The 20,644-nt window shown below is 35.2% G+C and overlaps 1 protein-coding gene across 1 annotated transcript; it reads left to right on the forward strand.

The window, feature by feature from the left end:
- Positions 1–908: 908 nt before the first annotated feature.
- On the forward strand, positions 909–20,182 carry ces2b (carboxylesterase 2b). The gene is made up of 37 exons (XM_079414711.1): positions 909–1,051; positions 4,829–5,018; positions 5,108–5,246; positions 5,334–5,467; positions 5,806–5,959; positions 6,271–6,375; positions 6,470–6,568; positions 6,663–6,809; positions 6,908–6,985; positions 7,737–7,884; positions 7,986–8,135; positions 8,649–8,721; positions 9,608–9,768; positions 9,848–10,037; positions 10,123–10,261; positions 10,352–10,485; positions 10,614–10,767; positions 10,879–10,983; positions 11,086–11,184; positions 11,376–11,522; positions 11,662–11,739; positions 12,298–12,445; positions 12,554–12,700; positions 12,854–12,926; positions 13,759–13,919; positions 14,032–14,221; positions 14,305–14,443; positions 14,517–14,650; positions 15,712–15,865; positions 15,960–16,064; positions 16,164–16,265; positions 16,756–16,899; positions 17,120–17,197; positions 17,291–17,438; positions 18,670–18,819; positions 18,920–18,992; positions 19,074–20,182. The coding sequence occupies exons 1-37, from the start codon at positions 976–978 to the stop codon at positions 19,255–19,257; spliced, it is 4,830 nt and encodes a 1,609-aa protein (XP_079270837.1). The 5' UTR covers positions 909–975; the 3' UTR covers positions 19,258–20,182.
- Positions 20,183–20,644: the final 462 nt, after the last annotated feature.

Here is a 20,644-nt window from a genome sequence, read left to right on the forward strand (position 1 = left end):
TGATTCCAATTATATTTTTTTTGCACACAACAAAGGGAATGCAAATTTACATTAAATAGGTTTTATTAGTTTACATGACTTTCCCAGGTCAGGCTTTTTAATTATTTTGAGGGTGCATGGGAAGTTTGCAGAGACCCCTTATAGTTTGGTTGACCTTGACCTCATATGTATGATTGCAGATGCATCTAAAAAAATGCATTATTATGCAAATGATACAAAAACAATAATTACTAATAAAAAATAATATTAATAATAATTAGCAATATAATTTTGTCTATTTAACATTTCTAAAAACAGACATAATGTTACACATTTATGAATAACTCCAACTGCATTTCTATTAAACCATTTAAAAATGTATAAAATAGTCACAGATGCATAAAGCATGTATACAGCACATATAAAGTAAAATAAATTTAATTTAAAATAACAATAAAAATACTTTACAGAATGGTTTTGGATGAAGTAGACAATTCAAATTTGTATTAATTAAATAGATATAAAGTATTGCATAGCACATATAAAATAAATACAAATTATAAAATGATTAGAATAAAAAAATATATTTTATATATATATTGTATAGCCTGTATAGCATATGTAAATTAAATATATATAAAAAGTATTAAAATGTATAAAACAGTTTTAGATGAAGCTTGTGTAGCATATATAGAGGGAAAAAGTAATTAGAATAAAAATGTAATAAATAGTTTTAGATAGAGTAGCATGGATATATAAATTCAAATAAAATGCATTCAGTAAATATAAAACATGATAAAAAATAATTTATATTAAAATTATAAAAGTTTTTATAGCAGCCTATGTAAATTAAAATAAATTTGATTAAATCTAAAACAAATCGGGATTTAATGAATCTGGCAACCACAGTCCCAGGCAAAGTTCAAAGTGCTGTGTTGACGAGGTGCAGGACGCTTGTGAACGCTATTCTGCTGTGGGACTGAACACGGCTTGGCGATGAGAGGCTCTGTGGTGCTTTCACTCTGTGTTCTGATCCAGCTGAGTCTACAAAACACAGTGAAAGCAGAGGATGGTAAGTCACGTTCGTGAGCTCGCTTACTTGCACAGCAAAACACAGCTTTCTTATGAACGCAAGAAAACTGCATTTACTCGAGCTTTGAGGCAATTGTGTTTTTCACGCGTTTTAACATAAACATGCGCGCATCGGCGAAGCTGTCAGAACGCAACGCAGGTAAATGAATTACTAAACGGTAACGGGGCGAAAGTGCACAGGTGTGTCGATTGGGGTTTGCTTAAAAACACCATTAAAGGCGTGAATATGATACATAATCGGTTAAGCTTGATCAATGTCTTTATATATAAGCTATGCATATGTAAAACAGGCTATATATGTGGTTATAGCCTAATGCATGCATAAAATGTAAACAATTTAAATAAATTAAAGTAATTAGTATAAAACATTATAAAATAGTTTCAGATGGAGTATAGCATGTAAAAAATATATATAATTTAAATGAATCCTAAATTAATATAAGGCATGCATTTATAAGCGGTATGCGATTTTATAAAATAGCTTGTACAAAAATGATAATTTATTAAACCGTTTCAGATTAAGTATAATATGTAACAAATAAATAAAAAATAAAATGCTTAAAGAGTCTGTCGTTTTGGACAAAGTATAGCATATAGTACATGCAAATTAAAAATAAAATGGATAAATAGTATAAAATGGATAAATTATTATGACAGTATGAACTTGTGGACAAAATATGTATAGCACAAAAATTAAATTAAATGGGTCATTCCGTGTCAACTCAACCAGAGGTCCCTGGCTCAAATTTTTGATTTTGCTAATATTTTTTCTGAAGAAAGACAGACATGTATACATTCCTATATAGCTACATTCCTAGTTTCAACTTTACTTATTCTTCAGTTTTAAATACAATAAGTATCAGCTGTAAAACAAAGTGACAAACATTTGGTTTTCAACCACTAAAAATAGGTAATATTCGACATTCTGGACACAGAGCCTCATTGAGATCCCCATATCTCTGGGAATGAATTGAAAAGGAAGATTCCAAAAGAAAAGTTTATTAAGAGCTAGAATCTAAAATCATATTGCGATATCTTTAACACTTCTTGAGTTATAGGCACGCAAACTTTGGAAAACTAATAATTATGTCATTCAGACAGATATGTTCAATGCAGTTGTTTTGACAGAAGGAAACGAGACATTCCTCATATTTTTGCAAATTGTCCCACATTTGGGTTTTTTTTACCACTGAAAATGTGTACATTTTAACAATTTATTCCTGGAGCCATATTGAAATTCCAATATCTCTGGAACCGAACCATATAGGGCCTTAAAAATGAAGAAGCCAAAAGGAAAGTTTGTTAAGACCCAATATGTAAAAGGACCTTAAGATATCTTTAATACTTCTTGAGTTACAGGCATGCAAACTTTGGAGAACAAACTTGAAAAGTGCTGTTTCCCCTTTTTTGAATGGTCACCATTGGCACATAATGCAACAAAGATTGCAAAAGTCAACAGATTTTACTAATAGACCTACCGATCTCTGTGTAAAAATAACAACACGATGCTGCAATCTTTCTGAAGTCATTCTTACCCCCTTGTAATTTAGCTCTGAATGCCATTTTGACCCCCCTCTACAAAATAGTGGATTACTCAGTAAATATTCATCCATGACATTTAATATTTTGGCTTTCATCACTATACATGTCTGTCTGTCTGTCTAAAGAATTTTGTTTTGCAAAATCAAAAATGTGAGCCGGGGAATTTTTTAAAATGTGGTTGATTTGACATACTAATATTAAATTAAAAGAAATTACTAAATAATTAATATAAATATGTATAAAATAGTGGCAGATAAAGTATAGCAGATATAACATTTCAATATATTAAAATAAAACATATGAAATATAAAATGAATAGAAATTACTGCTGTGATTCGGCCAAAGGTAATCACAGCGTGCTGATATACAGCCATATCACACAGCTACGAGTGATATTGCCTTTATACAACAGTTTGACGGCACAAGTGTGTAAATACATGAGAAACAACAAAGCAGTGTCTTTAAAAGCCCTCTTTTGTGCAGAACTACTTCCTTCCACCACAGATTCAAATCTCAAACTGCGTCCCAAATGACGCACTATACACGATGCACTTACACACTATGTACTGTGTACTCAACCATGTAGTGTATGAATTTTATAAGGTTATTTTGTCATTAATAATCGGAGTCTGATAGCCCCTCCTCCTTCACGATGTAATTAAAGCTGTGACAGTTGAGTGTCCAACATTCCACACTTCATTTTTTTGGCATCATCCGTGTATTTAAAGTGCACTTTTTCTTTTTGGAATTTTCAGTGTGAACACACTACTCGCAAACTACTAAAAATGTCATAGAATACAAACTACATACTACAAAATGTCATAGAATAGTGCATAAGTATGTGATTTGGGACGAACCTTCAGTTTGACAGTTAACAGCTGAGCCCAAGCCTCTGTTACTAATTCGAAAACATCACTTTAGAACTAGTAACAAAGGAACAAGCTTATTGTTTTACTGTATTTAAAGCTCACTGTATTATGTAGAGTAAAGTATTGAGAGACATTGACTGAGCGAGTGATTACCTGCATCTGATACAGCATTCATTCTTCAGATCACGCTCATACTCACAATAAACATTAGTTTGAATGTCCACTGAGGAAAGCGATATCTTTGTCGTACTATCCTTTCATCTGTTAAGAGCTGCTCAGTGCGTTTGTTGGCTGCATCTTACAAGCTGTTGAAAGTAAAAATAACTTCCTTGTTTACAACAGTGTTTCAGTCTCTTTCCATATAAAAGTCTGTACTGTTGACTCGTAAAAACAATCTCTTGTCACCATCTAATGGCAGAACAATGTCACTAAAATCACCCTCACGAACCCACACACTGTTTTCCAATACTAAATACTATTATTAAATACTACTATTATTTATGTAAAATATTATTTACAACCAGCATAAAACCTGCTAGGCAATTCAGTCAAAAGTACAAAGGCAGGGCTCTGATATACAGCATTAATGTTACATACAATTTAATGTGATGTAATTTTGCCCTCTGCCAAGACTATTTGCTCTGGAACAAATAATAGATCAATGAGACCAAAGACTCCCTGCGAAATTTACCCAGAATTAATTGTATCTAATTTTTAACAACTATAGAGACATCCGAGCCAGCGGTAAATTCCAGAAGATCTGGAGGTGAGGCGCTTTCTCTGCGGGTTTATGAGCGTTGAACGACCGCTGACGCCCTGGAGCTTACGTCTCTGAAAACATTGAAGCAAATTTTCAACAAGTACATTTTCAACAAGTACTACATTCTGTGACACAAAAACAATATTATTCTTAAATTATAGTGGATTTGGGCATCCGCCATGACACTGGCTGTGAGAAATATTGCAAGCGGGGTGATATAAACAGATGGTGAAACCGTTATTAATATCAATTGAATATCGCAATGCAGGAAAAGGCTCTCAGTCAATCAGATTCGAGAACCAGAAAGAGCTGTTGCATAAATATATATGATATAATTCTTAAGGTTGGACAATATATTTTCTAATATTAAATTATTATACTAATATAATATTATACTAATGTTAATATTGTTTTAAGCTTGTGAATTGTCATAAAAATTTAATATTCAAAGCCTACTCTAAAATTTGAAGGACAAGCAATTGCTTTTTTTTCTATTTCTATGCCAGTTTAACTGAAAATGCATAGCAGATCATACTGTGAATATAAAAATTACATTATCTTTTTTTTTTTTTTATGAATTACACAGGACCTGTCTTGGAAACCAAGTTTGGAGCCCTGAAAGGTGAATATGTGAAAGCGAAGGGAAAGGACACAGTTGTTCATTCCTATCTGGGCGTTCCGTTCGCCAAGCCGCCCGTGGGTCCTTTGAGATTTTCTCCTCCACAGCCTGCAGAGAAATGGGCCGGAGTGAGAGACGCTACGAAACAGCCCTTCATGTGAGAATTAAACCAAACTAATGCACCTCTAGATCAGCCGTTTCGCTTCAACAGACAGATTTGACATTGTTCCTCTGTGTCTGTCCCAGGTGTCTGCAGGACAAGCAGTTAGTTGAAGACTTGGTAGCCAGTATATCAATGAACATAGAGGTTCCTGACTCATCAGAGGACTGTCTTTACCTCAACGTCTACACACCTTCTAAACCTGGAGCTAATCACAAGTTGCCTGTAAGTGTGACTGATTTGGATGAGCTTTGCTGCATTTTTATGGAAATATGTTTATGTATTTTAATGTTGTTTTTAATGGTGCAAAAGGTCATGGTTTGGATCCATGGTGGAGGTTTGTCGATGGCTGCTGCGTCACTGTTTGACGGACATGTTTTGGCTGCCTATCAGGACGTAGTTGTGGTCCTGATTCAATACAGGCTTGGCCTACTTGGATTTTTCAGGTAAAAACTAATTGCTATCAACATAAAGATCCAACAAAACACAAAGTAGTTCATTTATTCTATTAAATCAGTTCTAAATTTTTGATGTAAACCTGTCCAGGCACTGGAGTGACCATAAAAGAAGACAAATCAAACATTATTAAGGTTTATATTTGGTTTTCCTTCATCAAGCCATGTGTCTTTGGACTTCAGACTTACGTGTAATCTGTTTAAACAGCCATAAAGTCCTATTAGTTCATGTTTTTGATGCATCAGATATTCTCTGATTAGTGATTGAGATGGTGGTTTTGAGGTCTAAGGTCTCTGATGAGGTTGTATGATGATCTTCTGCCCTTTAGCACCGGAGATGAACATGCGCCAGGAAACTATGGCCTTCTGGATCAGGTTGCAGCTCTTCAGTGGGTTCAGGAGAACATCCACAGCTTCGGTGGAGATCCTGGATTAGTGACCATCTTTGGAGAGTCTGCCGGAGGAGTCAGTGTGTCTTTACACGTAAGGATTTATAATCCAAAAATTATTTTCTGAAATTTTGGCTTCTTTGAAAAGATCATAATGCTGAATAATCAAATTAAAATAATAATAATTAAAATATTATGGCAAACATGCTAAAAAAAAATTAATAATGAGTTTAATAATTTAATAATGGGTTTTCCTTATTATATCAGGAGATTAAAAAAAATCTAAAAATTAATTTGAATACTGAAATCAAAAGCATGTATTTACACATGTTGAAGAAGTATTTCTCAGACTAAAAATTAGAATCATATAATTGACCCCAAAACATTATAATACTTTTTTTGTAGGTTCTTTCTCCGTTATCTGCAAACCTCTTCCATCATGCCATCGCAGAGAGCGGTACGGCAGCAATGGATGCTATACTGAATCCCAACCCTCTGCCAACAGCCCAAGTACATTTCCCAAAATCATTACAAATTTACGATTTTCGTCTTATTTCACTGTGGCTTACAGATTTTTAACCAATGTATCAACATCTTTCTGTAGTATGTAGGAAATGCATCTGGCTGTGATATTTCCAGCACAAAGAAGATTGTTGACTGTGTGATGCAGCTGACTGAAGAGGACATCTTGACACTGGTTAAGGTCTGTCTGTTCATATACTGGAACACTCACATTATCCTGTTATGAATATCTTGGTGGTTATGGTGGTTTGCACACACTATGTCTTTTGAAACAGGAGCATCCAATGGTTCGTTTTGGAGTGACAGTGGATGGCCGGTTCCTTCCCAAACCTGCAGCAGAGCTTCTTCAATCCCAGCAGTTTACTAAAGTGCCTCTGATCAATGGAATCACGAATGATGAGTGTGGATATATGCTACCTAATGTAAACACTTTTTCAAATCTTTAAAAATGCAAGCATAAGATTAGTTTTTCCAAAACTTCAGTCGAAATTGTACAGTACATTCACATGTGTTTCTGCAGTTCTTTTCACCTCAAGGATGGACAGATGGGATGGACATGGAGCAGATCATACCATTTTTGACCATGCTTAATCCTACTGTAAGATAAATAATTTTTATCTTCAGTTTTATATTTTTATTTGCGTTAAAAAATATATATATACAGTGGGGCAAATAAGTATTTGATGCACTGCCGATTTTTCAAGTTTTCCCACTTACAAAGAATGGAGAGATCTGTAATTTTCATCGTAGGTACACCTTAACAGTGAGAGACAGAATATAAAAAAACAAAAATCCAGAAAATTTCCATTTTATTAACTCTGTCCTTGCCTTTTCAGCGCTAATTCTTCACTGCGCGTCGTTAGTAAATTCTGACAGTACTATTTTAACGCCAAAAGATGGTTTGCGCTGGCTCAAGCTGTTAGTATAACTGAGAAGATAGTGATCTATATTTTATAAAAATCATGTCAGTTTCAGCGAGTGAAGAACAAATGTATTCTGATGTGTGTTACGTATTAGGTACGCTAGTTCTGACAGACAGCATGCCGAAGCCGCTCAAGCCGCCATGTTCTCTTTCTTCTCTGATAGCTATAATGTCGTCAAAACATCTGTTAGTTTGGGTTTTCAGGAAATGCGTGCACTCCCTGAAACTCTGTAGGCTTTTCGGAAATACTACCATGTATTATTCATGTTATTTCTTGACAGACAATACGTTACATTCAGCTGTCACAAATTTGTAAACGTTTTATCTGTTTTAGATATATTTAATTTAATTTGTATTAAAAAAAGATGTGTATTTGTATTATTAAAATAGTTTTTTAATATTTCTGGTCTATTTTTCTCCCCTTTAGCTTCAAGATCAGTCAGTTGTTGAGCTTGTTTTAAACGAGTATTTGGGCAAATCTCCTGACAGGATCAAAATACGAGATGGTTTTCGAGAGATGTTAGGAGACTTTATTTTTAACATCCCAGCTCGCAAAGTAGCGAATTATCACAGAGGTGAGCGTTTGTTCAATGTGCTGTAGAAGTGTGATTGTTTATTGTGCTGAAGGCTGTTTCAGTGATACTCGAAGGTAATTATGGATTTTGTCGATTTCTAGATGCTGGTGCACCAGTATACGTGTATGAATTCCAGCATCCTCCCAGTCTACTTAAAAAGAAAAGACCCAGTTTTGTTGGAAGTGACCATGGAGATGAAGTTATATTTGTTCTTGGTTTTTGCTTTGCAGATGGACATATAAAGATGGACGGTAAAAGCCTGAATATTAACATAAATGGTTTTAATGTTTTAGAAGTACACAATCTAAAAGTGCGGTCAGATTAACAAATTTTCAGTGAAATTTTGTCGATAGTGATGTATGAAGCACAGCTCACATAGAACTCGCTTTCAAATTAAGCAGCTTTCTGATCACTTCAGCGAATTCACATGACCAACTTTAACCTGTTGAGAAATCTGCATAGGGAAATTTTTTTACCCTTATGGAAAGTTTCCAATCAAGCAGATTTCTGTTGAAATGATTTGATTTGAACAACAAACAGTAAGATTTAGAAACAGGGCAAAAGATTTCCCCATGTAGATGTCGCAATGGGTTCAAGTTGTTCATGCGAATTTGCATCTTGTGACCGCAACTCAAACTTCATTTTCACTGATATATTTAATAACAACTGGATTGTATAGTGACAATCAGTACAGTGTCTCTCTTAGGATTTCTATTTCAGTACAGTGTCTCTCTTAAGTCGTCTTTCCTTCTGTTTTAATTCAGAGGAACTCTCAGAAGAAGAGAATGAGCTCTGCAGAACTGTTATGGCATACTGGGGAAACTTTGCTCGCACCGGGTAAGTTATGCTTACCATAAAGTCATCCAGTTGATTTTTTTGGATGATAAAGTTAAAAATGTTAAGGTGATACAACTGTCCTGATATCATGAAAAACAAAAAAGCCTCATTAAAAGGATGACATTCTTAAAATAAAGACATTAAGTATTTCGGCATGAATTTTGATAATTATTTTATTTGAAAATGAAATAAGCTGTGAAGCAGCTTTGTTAAAATATAATAAATATTTGAAAAACTGTTGTCTGTTAAATCAAATCATGTGGTGTGACGCGGGAAAAAACATAAAACAGGAAGTGATATCATAGAGAGAACCTTTGCAAACCCTCATGATTGTGTGTTAAATCAATAAATTCCTTAAAATATCAGATCATTTGACAAGACAGGTTAATTCAGGGTGTGAAATGTCATGTGGTGCAACTCTTAAAAAACTTGATAGCTCCACTACATGAGTCATTCAATTGAAAAAGTTCTTGAAAATGGTGAAAAGTTTTCTAAACCAAGTTAATTCAGGGTGTGAAATGTCATGTGGTGCGACTCTCCAAAAACATCATGACATTTATTAATTAAATTTATATTTATTATACATTTTTACATGATATTTAATACAATTGTATTCAAAATATATTTATATATTTAAAACTTACGATCACTCGCATGCATTCAGGTTTAAGGAAAATAATTTTTTACTTGATAGTTACACCACATGACATTTTCATGTGGTCATTTAGTCATTCAATTAAAATATTTCTTGAAAATGGTATACAAGTTCTCCAGACCATATAAAGCCAACATGAATACAAAGAATGTATTTCTAAAAATTTGGCTTATGCATTTAAAACTAGATTTTAAAAACTAAAAATTTTTTTTTTATTTTTCCTGATGGCAGGTCTCCGAATGGTCCAGGCCTCACAGAGTGGCCTAAATTTGAAGCTGAGGCTGAGTATCTCAGCATTGGATTGGAGCAGAAACCCAGGAAAGACCTGAAGGGAAAACACTTCACTTTCATGACTCAAACTCTTCCGCGGATTATAAAAGAGCGAAAGGAAGGCAAGTTTTCAGAATCAGCATTGTTTCACTAAGACTCTCTGCATGAAACTAAGAATTGTTACACATTTGCTTCTGACAGGACCTCTAGTTCACACCAAACTAGGAAGTTTAAGAGGTGCCTTCATGACTGCGAAGGGCAAGGAAACTGTCATCAGTAGCTATTTTGGTGTACCTTTTGCAAAGCCTCCCGTGGGTCCATTGAGACTGGCTCCACCACAACCTGCAGAAGCTTGGCAAGGAGTGAGAGATGCTACAAAACAGCCACCCATGTGAGAATAAAGCAAAACTAATTAAATAAAATCATCAGGCCTGTTCATATGGAAAAAAATGACACTTTGTGTTCCTTTATCCCAGGTGTCTACAGGCAAGGGAGATGCTTTTGGACCTGTTAGCTAATATTTCTATGAGTGTGGAGGTTCCTGAAGTATCTGAGGACTGTCTTTACCTCAACATTTACACTCCTTCTAAACCTGGAGGCAACAGCAAGTTACCTGTAAGTCTTTGGTCTGAATTTCATTGAGTTTTGCTCTATTATTATGCATAAATATATATGTTTGTTAACTTTTTTTAACACGTGTAATAGGTTATGGTTTGGATTCATGGTGGAGGTTTTTCTGCAGCATCTGCTTCCATTTTTGACGGACTTGTTTTGGCTGCTTATCAAGATGTCGTCGTTGTCTTGATCCAGTATAGGCTTGGTCTGCTCGGGTTCTTCAGGTAAAAACATCTACGGCTTCTCAACATTTTAAGCTTTATGTAAGGAACACAGCGAAATTTAAGTTATTCACCAAAAATACTGATTATTACTTGTTCCTCTTATATGATTAAACATTATATTAATTTAGCACGGGAGATGAACATGCTCCAGGAAACTATGGCCTTCTGGATCAGGTTGCAGCTCTTCAGTGGGTTCAGGAGAACATCCACAGCTTCGGTGGAGATCCTGGATCAGTGACCATCTTTGGAGAGTCTGCTGGAGGAGTCAGTGTGTCTTTACACGTAAGGATTCAAACACAAACATTTGATCATGTAATGATTAGGAAATTATATTGTTCTGACTTTACAGAATGGCTTTAAATAAAGATAAAAAGATTTTCTCCACATCTTTAGGTTCTTTCTCCGTTATCCTCAAACCTGTTTCGTTATGCCATCGCAGAGAGCGGTACGGCAGCAATGGATGCTATCATGAGTCCCAACCCTCTGCCAACAGCCCAAGTACATTTCCCAAATGCATTACAATTTCAAATTTACGATTTTCAATTTATTACACTGTGAGTTATAGTTTTTTAATCAGAATGTATCAACATCTTTCTGTAGTATGTAGGAAATGCATCTGGCTGTGATATTTCCAGCACAAAGAAGATTGTTGACTGTGTGATGCAGCTGACCGAAGAGGACATCTTGAAGATTGCTAGGGTTTGCATCACAACCATCCATCCATCCTTACACATGAAATGTTATATTTAATAGTTTTATGAATTGTATGCATCTTTTACTTCTTGGAAAAACACTTTCACAGATCATGCTGTGAAGTATTGCATTAATACAAATAACAGAGATAATTTATGTCCTAAATGTGTGTGCATATTTTTTTACTCATAATACAGGAACAACTAATGCTTCGTTTTGGAGTGACAATCGATGGCCAGTTCCTTCCAAAACCTGTAGAGGAGCTTCTTCAATCCCATGAGTTTAACAAAGTGCCTCTGATCAATGGAGTTACTGATGACGATGGTGGCTATACACTACCTAATGTAATGGAAAAGTTTAATTTTACATGCTTTTGCTGTGAAAAGTAAACATAGGTTTAAAGTCCTAAAATATTTCTGAAAAATTAAATCTTTGAATGAGAGTAAATTGAACATAATATATTCCAAAACTATTTTTCTGTAGATTCTTGGACCCCCCGGATGGACAGATGGAATGGACAGAGAGCAGATCATACCGTTTTTGCCTTTATTTAATCCTGATGTAAGACAGAACACATAATTGATAGTTTATGCATAATTTCTCAAGATCAACATTTTTTATTTCAAGCAAAGCAGTAGTAGGTGTATATATAAAGTGCACAGTAAAAATTTAAACACTTATTAATTTCAAACATTTTAAACAAACTTAAAATTTAATTATCAACCTATTTGTATATTACACAGAGCTTGGAATTTTAAGCAATGAAATATAATTTTGTTTAATTTTCCCCTATTTTAGTTGAAACTGTAGTGTCCCCCAAGGTTTTGTTCTAGGACCTCTGCTGTTTTATTTTTATGTTACTTTTTAGTAATCGGGAAACACTGAGTAAATTTTTTTTATTGCAGTTATGCAAATATATCCCTCTGTATCTCTGAGGACCAGTAAACAAAACCAGTTACTTGTTACACAATGAAAATGTTTCAGGGCATGACTGAAATACTGCTTTGGGGTACAAAAATTCTGATAAATCGTTTAGGTTAAATTGTATTATGTTGCTTAAAATGTTAATGTGAAGTAAAAAAAACAAATACTCTATTAATTTAAATCTCATTCTTTTAGCTTCAGAATCAGGTGATTGCTGAGTTTGTTTTAAATGAGTATCTGGGCACATCCAATGACAGGATCAAAATCCGAGAAGGTTTTCGAGAGATAATGGGGGACTTTTTTTTCAACATCCCAGCTCGCAAAGTATCTAATTACCACAGAGGTGAGAGTTTATTCTATTTATGCATCATTGTTCAACTATGCCAGTTTAATTTGTACTATATATTAATTATAATATTTACTATTAATTATTTATTTGTTCTCTTAATAGATGCTGGTGCACCAGTATACATGTATGAATTCCAGCATCCTCCCAGTCTACTTAAAAAGAAAAGACCCAATTTTGTTGGATGTGACCATGGAGATGATATTTATTTTGTTCTGGGCTACTGCTTTGGAAAACATGTAAAACTGCAAGGTTTGTTACTATTCATCTGTTAATTATGTAAAAGTTTAAAATATCAAACTGTAGTCTCAGATTCTATTGCAAGGATTTAACAGAAACTACCGTCGAAGCAATGAAACAATGGGTAATAGCAATCAATTGGCCTCTTTCTGCTTCGTTATTCAGATGAAATCTCAGAGGAAGAGAATGAACTTTGTAAAACTGCCATGGCTTATTGGGGAAATTTTGCTCACACTGGGTAAGTGATCAGTAATAAAACTAGGGAAAAAAATTGACCATTCATTTTAGGGCCAGATTTACGAACAGCCTTTTGGTGCTAAAATAGTACTGTCAGGATTTACTAAAAACGCACAGTGAAGAATTAGCGCTGAAAAGGCATGGACATAGTTATTTTTGTGCCTGACCTTTTTGATTATGCATTTGTTGGAGTTTCCATTTCAGACACAAAATTTATGAGAAAAGAGTATTAAAATGAATTACGCAACGTGATTTACTAACATTTGCACTCTTCAAATTACTGTTTTTTGCGCCATTACTTAACGCCCAAAAAAAGCATGTCTTAAAGCAGGTGGTAATTTGCGCTGCACTTGGTATATTGCGCTGGTCATTATGGAAATGATCTGGCTGCGTCTGTGTTTTATGAGCTTTGTTATTAAATCACCTGCAGAATTTTCCCCTCCCATCTGCGCTTTTATGGAATTGCGCTCTAACGCGAATTTGCCCTGTTTAGTAAATCTAGCCCTTAATGTCACTTAATTATTAGCATTTTCTAATAAATTAGGAATTATGCCACTGATAATTCAAAATGTCCCTTTAAAAGGTTTTTCATAGACAACAACAACATAAAAAAAAAATCCTAATAATGATATTTAGCCTAAGGAATAACTTAAACTAAAGGATATACTAAACTGTATACAATTATAGCCTACATGGCACTGCTCTGGATATTTTGCAGTGCATATTTTACATGATCTAAGAGGGATTAATACTAATTATAACATATATACTACTCCAAGTGCCGTTTTTGCATTTTAATGTCTGTTGTCTGTTGTTAATGTCATTGACGGCAGGTCTCCGAATGGTCCAGGCCTCACAAAGTGGCCTGAATATGGAGCTGAGGCTGAATATCTCGGCATTGGATTGGAACAGAAACCTGGCAAAAACTTCAAGGGAAAACACTTTAATTTCATGACCCAAAAGCTTCCACAGATAATAAAAGAGTGGAAGGAAGGCAAGTTCCCTATTTCAGAATTGGTGTAAAATTAAGAAGTGTTTAATACTGTTTTTTTTTTATTGCGAAATGTAAGTGTTATATTATTGGCTTTGACCTGACTTTTTGACAGGACCTCTAGTGCAAACAAAATTAGGATCTCTGAGAGGTGCCTTCCTGACTGTGAAGGGCAAGGACACAATCGTCAACAGCTATCTGGGTGTACCGTTTGCCAAACCCCCTGTGGGCCCCCTGAGACTGGCTCGGCCCCAGCCTGTAGAGAAATGGGACGGAGTGAGAGACGCAACCAAACAGCCACCCATGTGAGATGTCACACAACCGCATTTCAATTCAAACATCTTTAATTGGACATTTCTGTGATCTAATGGTGCCGTGGTTTCTTTAGGTGCATCCAGGACAGGCAAATTAGTGTCGTTGAACTTGAGTTTCTCGCTATGGATGTAGAGATTCCCGAGGTCTCAGAGGACTGCTTGTATCTCAACATCTACACTCCAGTCAAACCTGGAAAAGACGCCAAGCTACCAGTAAGTTCATCAACAACTTAAGGGAATGTCCTCATAGAAACTGTGTTTGAGAATGTTGCCTTGTGTTTTCTAGGTAATGGTTTGGATTCATGGTGGAGGCCTTGCTCTTGGTTCAGCTTCAGTGTATGATGGCTCTGTTCTGTCAGCATATCAAGATGTGGTTGTGGTGCTGATTCAGTACAGATTGGGTCTGCTGGGATTCTTTAGGTAGGTGTCGTAAATTATTTCACATCTGTGGTTACCCTTGATCATATCGTTTTACGGTGGTGGAGGTAATGAATTACAACTACTCACGTTACTGTAGTTTTTCGGGTACTTGTACTTTTTTGAGTATATTTTTAAAGCTGTATTTTTACTTGTACTTAAGTACAAATTTAGCAAAATAATCTACTTCGTTACTTTTAAATCATAGTTCGTTACCGAGAACGCCCACAATTTGAATTGATATTCAAACCACTTCAGTAGCCAAAAAAGATATCAGATCATAAACGGACCAATAAAAGCCCTGATATCTGAATCGGGAAAAGGTGAAGAGTTCATCGGAGAGTGAGGGAGCTCAGCGTAATTTATGGATTCAAAGTTTTGAGAAACAAACTACATTGTAGTGTTATCATAAATATCTATATTTTGATACCAATACTGAAATATCTGACACGGTTCCATTACTCATTTTCCACAGTAGGCTATCTACGTATAGCCTACACCGATACAAGCTGCGTCTCGCTCTCTCCTCTCCGACAGCGCGTTTGACATGCCTCCTGTCAGTTACAGAGTCTGAATATCTGCGCGGGATTGCAGGTATTCTGCATAATTTTAATTATCCCTGTGCAAATGTGGCAAACGCTTTATTGTAACATGAGAACACAGTCATGTAATCGCAGAAAACTGGATGTGAGCTCTCAAATAGGCCTAATTTATAAAAATGAGCTGACAGCTTTTTTAAAGATCTATTTTTTGGCATTTCGCCTTTATTACAATAGGACAGAGCTGACAGGAAGTGAAGTAGGAAAGAGAGGGGGGTGGGATCGGGAAATGTCCTCGAGTCAGGATTTGAACTTGGGACGCCTGTACCATAACGACGCTGTATGTCGACGCGCTGCCCACAAGGCTAACGGCACCAACATCAAATATTTGAAGCCCTATTTCAATAGCTGTAATTTATCAGTTTTGGTTTTGGTGTTTCATTATAATCATTTTGCTGCATTACTTGTATATTGTGAGTTTTTTTCTTTATTTAAGATTAAGATTCATTTTTTTTTTTTTTGTAGCACGGGAGATGAACATGCGCCAGGAAACTACGGTTTTCTGGATCAGGTTGCAGCTCTTCAGTGGGTTCAGGAGAACATCCACAGCTTCGGTGGAGATCCTGGATCTGTGACCATCTTTGGAGAGTCTGCTGGAGGAGTCAGTGTATCTTTACTGGTATGTGTCTTTATAGCATAGTAACTCAGCCTTCATTCCTGTATATATTTGTATTGAGTGATAGAGTCACTTCCGGTGTCATTGTGTCTTCAAGATTCTTTCCCCATTGGCTCCTGGTCTATTTCATCGTGCCATTGCAGAAAGTGGGACGGCCTTTTGGGATGGTTTAGTGATGCGTAATCCTTTACTGAAGGCTCAGGTATCATTTTATATTCTTCTTACATTTTCATGATTGTTAATTAAGCTGTATTAAATACTACTATTATTAAATAACTTCTCATGTTGATGGTCATTTCAGGACGCAGCCAAATTATGTAACTGTGACAGCAGCAGCTCATCAAAGATCGTCGACTGCATCCAGCGCTGGTCTGAGGAGGAAGCTCTGGAATGTTCCAAAAAGGTGTGTTTTTCATAAATATAAGCCATTAACATTTTAGCACAAGTACTTATTACAAAAATACGAAACAATGTGTGATGCTTTGTATTACAGGTGTTTATTTGACTGTTTATGATCAATTGCTTCTTGTATTCCTCATTTAGATAAAAGTGTGTGCTAAATTAAATGTAAATATGATACACTTTAGAATATTATACTTACGTATGAACTGAATTAATTGCATGTTAATTACAATTAAATGAAAATGAGAATAATTTAATATTAAATGCAGTTTGCATATTTAAGTGCACTTTTATTTCATTAATATTATATTGTCTGCAAGTAGTTTTTTTAAATATACGTTTATGTGCACATTCAATAGAGTCAAGCACACTTTTCTTTCATAAGGGATGATGCTTGAATATGTGTCATATGTAATATAAAGTATAAGTGATTTTAGAATATATGTACAATATATATTTCCTGAGCGGTTGTGTTTCCACTATGTTTCTAGTTTGCGATGTTGCACTTCAGTCTTGCTCTGGATTCTTATTTCCTTCCTAAACCTGTGGAGGAGATCGTCCAGAAGCAAGAGTTCAGGAACGTTCCTCTCATCACTGGAATTACCAATGATGAGTTTGGCTTTTTACTGGCCGCAGTGAGTAAAAAAAATTACATTTATTATTTTTTTTAAAAATCACACTCCAAACTCACTCGCGTAGATTCAAGGCAGTTGTTTTTCTGTCACTGAATGAAATCTTCTGTTAAAAATAAAAGATCTTCAAAACCATGTGAACATGTATACAGACACATTTACAGCATATTGTTATATTTGGCTTTATATTTTGATGCTAAGGTTGAATGTTATTCCTCCACAGTATTTTGCAGGTAACGGATGGATTGATGGGATGGATAAAGAGCAAGCCATAAAAGGCCTGACCCTCACGTATCCTGATGTAAGTCACAACTCAACACAATGCACATTTATATTACATACCTTACATGTGTTTTCTTTGAATCCTGTGTGTTTTTACTGTTACTCCCATCAGCCCAGGGATCGATGGATCGTTGATCTGGTGGTGAACGAGTACCTGGGAGACACAAGAGATCCCATTCAAGTCCGAGACATTTACAGAGAGATGATGGGCGATGTGATGTTCAACATCCCTGCCCTCCAACTGGCAAAATACCACAGCGGTGAGACCCAGTCAATTATTCATTTATTCATATGGGACCATTGCAGCTGTGAGGAGAAAAAAGGTTTCATGATATTTAAGAAACAAAGAATTTTAAATTCTGATTATATTACGTAGTTTATTAAATTTTAATTTTAGGTTAAACGTTTGGAATTAATGACTAAATTTCTCTTATGTTCACCAAGGCAAAATGCAGTAATAACACTAATATTGTGAAATACTATTACAATTTGAAAGGAACTGTTTTATATTGTAGTATATTTGCTTTTTCTGCGATGCAAAGCTGAATTTTCAGCATCATTCAGCGTCACATGATCCTTCAGAAATCATTCTAATATTATGATTGCTGCTCAGAAAACATGTAGTAGTAGTAGTAGTAGTAGTGGTGGTGGTGCAATAGTAGTAGTGGAGTAGTGGTGGTGGTGGTAGTAGTAGTGCTTTTGAGTTATAATAAATAAATGAATAAATACTTTTAATCAGCATTAAATTGGCCAAAAGTGACAGTAAAGACCTTTTTATAATGTAATAAAATATTTCTACTTCAAATAAATACTGTTTTTCTCAACTTTCATCAAAAATCTTGAAAATATTAAGCAGTAAAAACTGTTTTAAATATTGATAAAAATAATTAAACGGCATAAGCATATTGGAATGATTTCTAAAGGATAACGGGACACTGAAAACTGAAGTAATGCTGCTGAAAATGCGGCTTTACAACACCGGGATAAATTACACTTTAAAATATATTAACATAGAAAATATTCAAATTATATAATTGCTGAATTATGGAAAATTATTATATATTAAAATTAGGGAAAAAAAGCAGGTATATTGTGCTTTGTTACATGATCGTTTAGCTCTTCAAAATCTGTGAAATACTCTTGGAGTTAAAGGCATAGTTAAACAAGTGAAGATGATAGATTTAAAGAGATAATACACCCAAAAATGAAACGGTCATCATTCACTCACACTCATGTGACAACAGTTGACGGTAGCCATTAACTTCCATAGTATTTTTTCCCATACTATGAAAGTCAGTGGCTACCAGCAACTGCTTGATTACCAACATTCTTCAACATATCTTCCTCGTGTTCAACAGAAAGAAACTCATGCAGGTTTGGAACAACATGAGTGTGAGGAAATGATGACAGTTTCCATTTTTGGGTGAACTAGCCCTTTAAATCTTATGTATCATTTTCACTTGTTTAAAAGGTGTGCTGTTGTGATTGTAGCCTCAGGAGCGCCGGTTTACCTGTACGAGTTCCAGCATCCTCCCAGTATGATCCAGAAGAACAGGCCCAGCTTTGTTGGCGTCGACCACACAGATGAACTGTTCTTCATCCAGGGCACCTGCTTCGCTAAAGCCCACCTCAAAGCAGCCGGTAAAACTCGTCATCACAAACACATCCTTCACTGACACTGACCGTCTCTGAACGAGTTTAAATAACCACTGAATCATCATTTAATGGTTCAATGTTTCAGCTCCTTTCACAAAGGAAGAGGAAGAGCTGTGCAGGACTGTGATGGGATACTGGGGGAACTTTGCACGCACCGGGTAAAATATCGGTCCATTTGTTTTTGTAGAAGAACAAAATATAATTTCTGCACTCTAATACGGCTGTTTTTGGACCGGCAGGTCTCCGAATGGTCCGGGTCTGACACACTGGCCTGAATATGAGGATGAGGCAGAGTATCTCGGCATTGGACTGGAGCAGAAAACTGGGAAGAACCTGAAGAGAAAACACTACGCATTCATGACCAAGACTCTTCCAGATCTCATACGTCGAGACCGAGAGAAAACAGAGCACTTAGAACTGTAAAAAAAAAAAAATATTTTATTTTTTTTAGAAATTAACTTGAGAATTTAAATACCTAAACTAAGAAAATCAAAAAAGCACAGTGTATTTTAGAGCTGAAGCTCAAATTTGATCGAAAAATTAACAAATTTATCATGTGACATAAATGTAACTAACTTTTAACTGATCTGTTTTGCACTTAAAAATAAAAGTCGGACAACATTCAAGTTTTTCCTCCATTTTATTGAGTACAAATGAAATCTAAAGCTGCAAACCTCCCTGAATTTGAATGCAACGGGTGCATTATAGTCATGAATTTGCGCTTTGAGATTTTCTAACTGGCAAATTTAAAATACAATGTGCATACAGAATGATAAAATGAATGGCAAAGTGACTTAATTACATGGAACAGTTAATTCTGAATTTATAAAGCAAATGCCAGGAGAAGAGCCTGTAAAACTTACAACTTAAAGCAAATGCAACCTGCATCTGCAAACGAAGTAAATGCAAATGAAAACTCAATATCCAAGGCAGAAACACTACAGTGCTACAGACTGAAACATTACCAGTTTGCTGTTCGGGACTTGAAGCTTTTCACGGATTAAAGCTACTTTTCTGATTCAAAAAAGATGTCATTACTCATTAAACGGATAGTCTGATGAACTCCGGGCTCTCCACCACAAGGCAATGCCCCCAAGCCGTTCAGGACCACAACGGAGCCACTTTGCCATTTTTGCACCGTCTCAGCAAAGATGATCTCTGAGGCCTCCTTTTTCTCAGCTTTCACTTGTTGTTGTAAAGCATCATGCAGATGTTAAAACTGCACAATGTAAAACATTTGATTGGTAGTAGTGTATAACTGAAAGAAGGGGGTCCTAAATATTTAGAAATGTGACAATGTACTACAAAATTAAGTGTAAATTGAAATAAAATGTTTACATTCAAGTTAAAACAGGGTGGATTCAATTTTAAGACTATTTTAATATAGAAATGTTAGCACCTGCAGACATACTTGCGTATTACTTTGAAACCTTTAATAAAAAGCATTTATATTAAAGAATAGAAGACTCCACCACAGCTACAATGATAAACAATATCATTGGAATCAGAATGAATTTTTTTCCAGCTGATGAATGATAAAAACATTGACATCCAATCAGAATCAGTATAATAATAATTAAATAAATATATATATATATATAACGACCTTGAGAATTTAAAGTGGCAGACGAGTGCACTTAGAATAAACAGACGAACAGTTATCTTTAAAGTTATCGCTCTTGGTCTGAACGGGACTTAACCCTTTAAAATCATATTAAGCCATTTTGCAATTCCTGTTTTTCTCTCTCCAAAGTTAAGACCTCCGGAAAACAAGGTTTTTCTCATTCCATTTAAGATATTTAGGACTTTT

This window comes from Barbus barbus (genome assembly GCF_936440315.1).
Source record: "Barbus barbus genome assembly, chromosome: 50".
NCBI classification, from domain to species: Eukaryota; Metazoa; Chordata; class Actinopteri; order Cypriniformes; family Cyprinidae; genus Barbus; species Barbus barbus.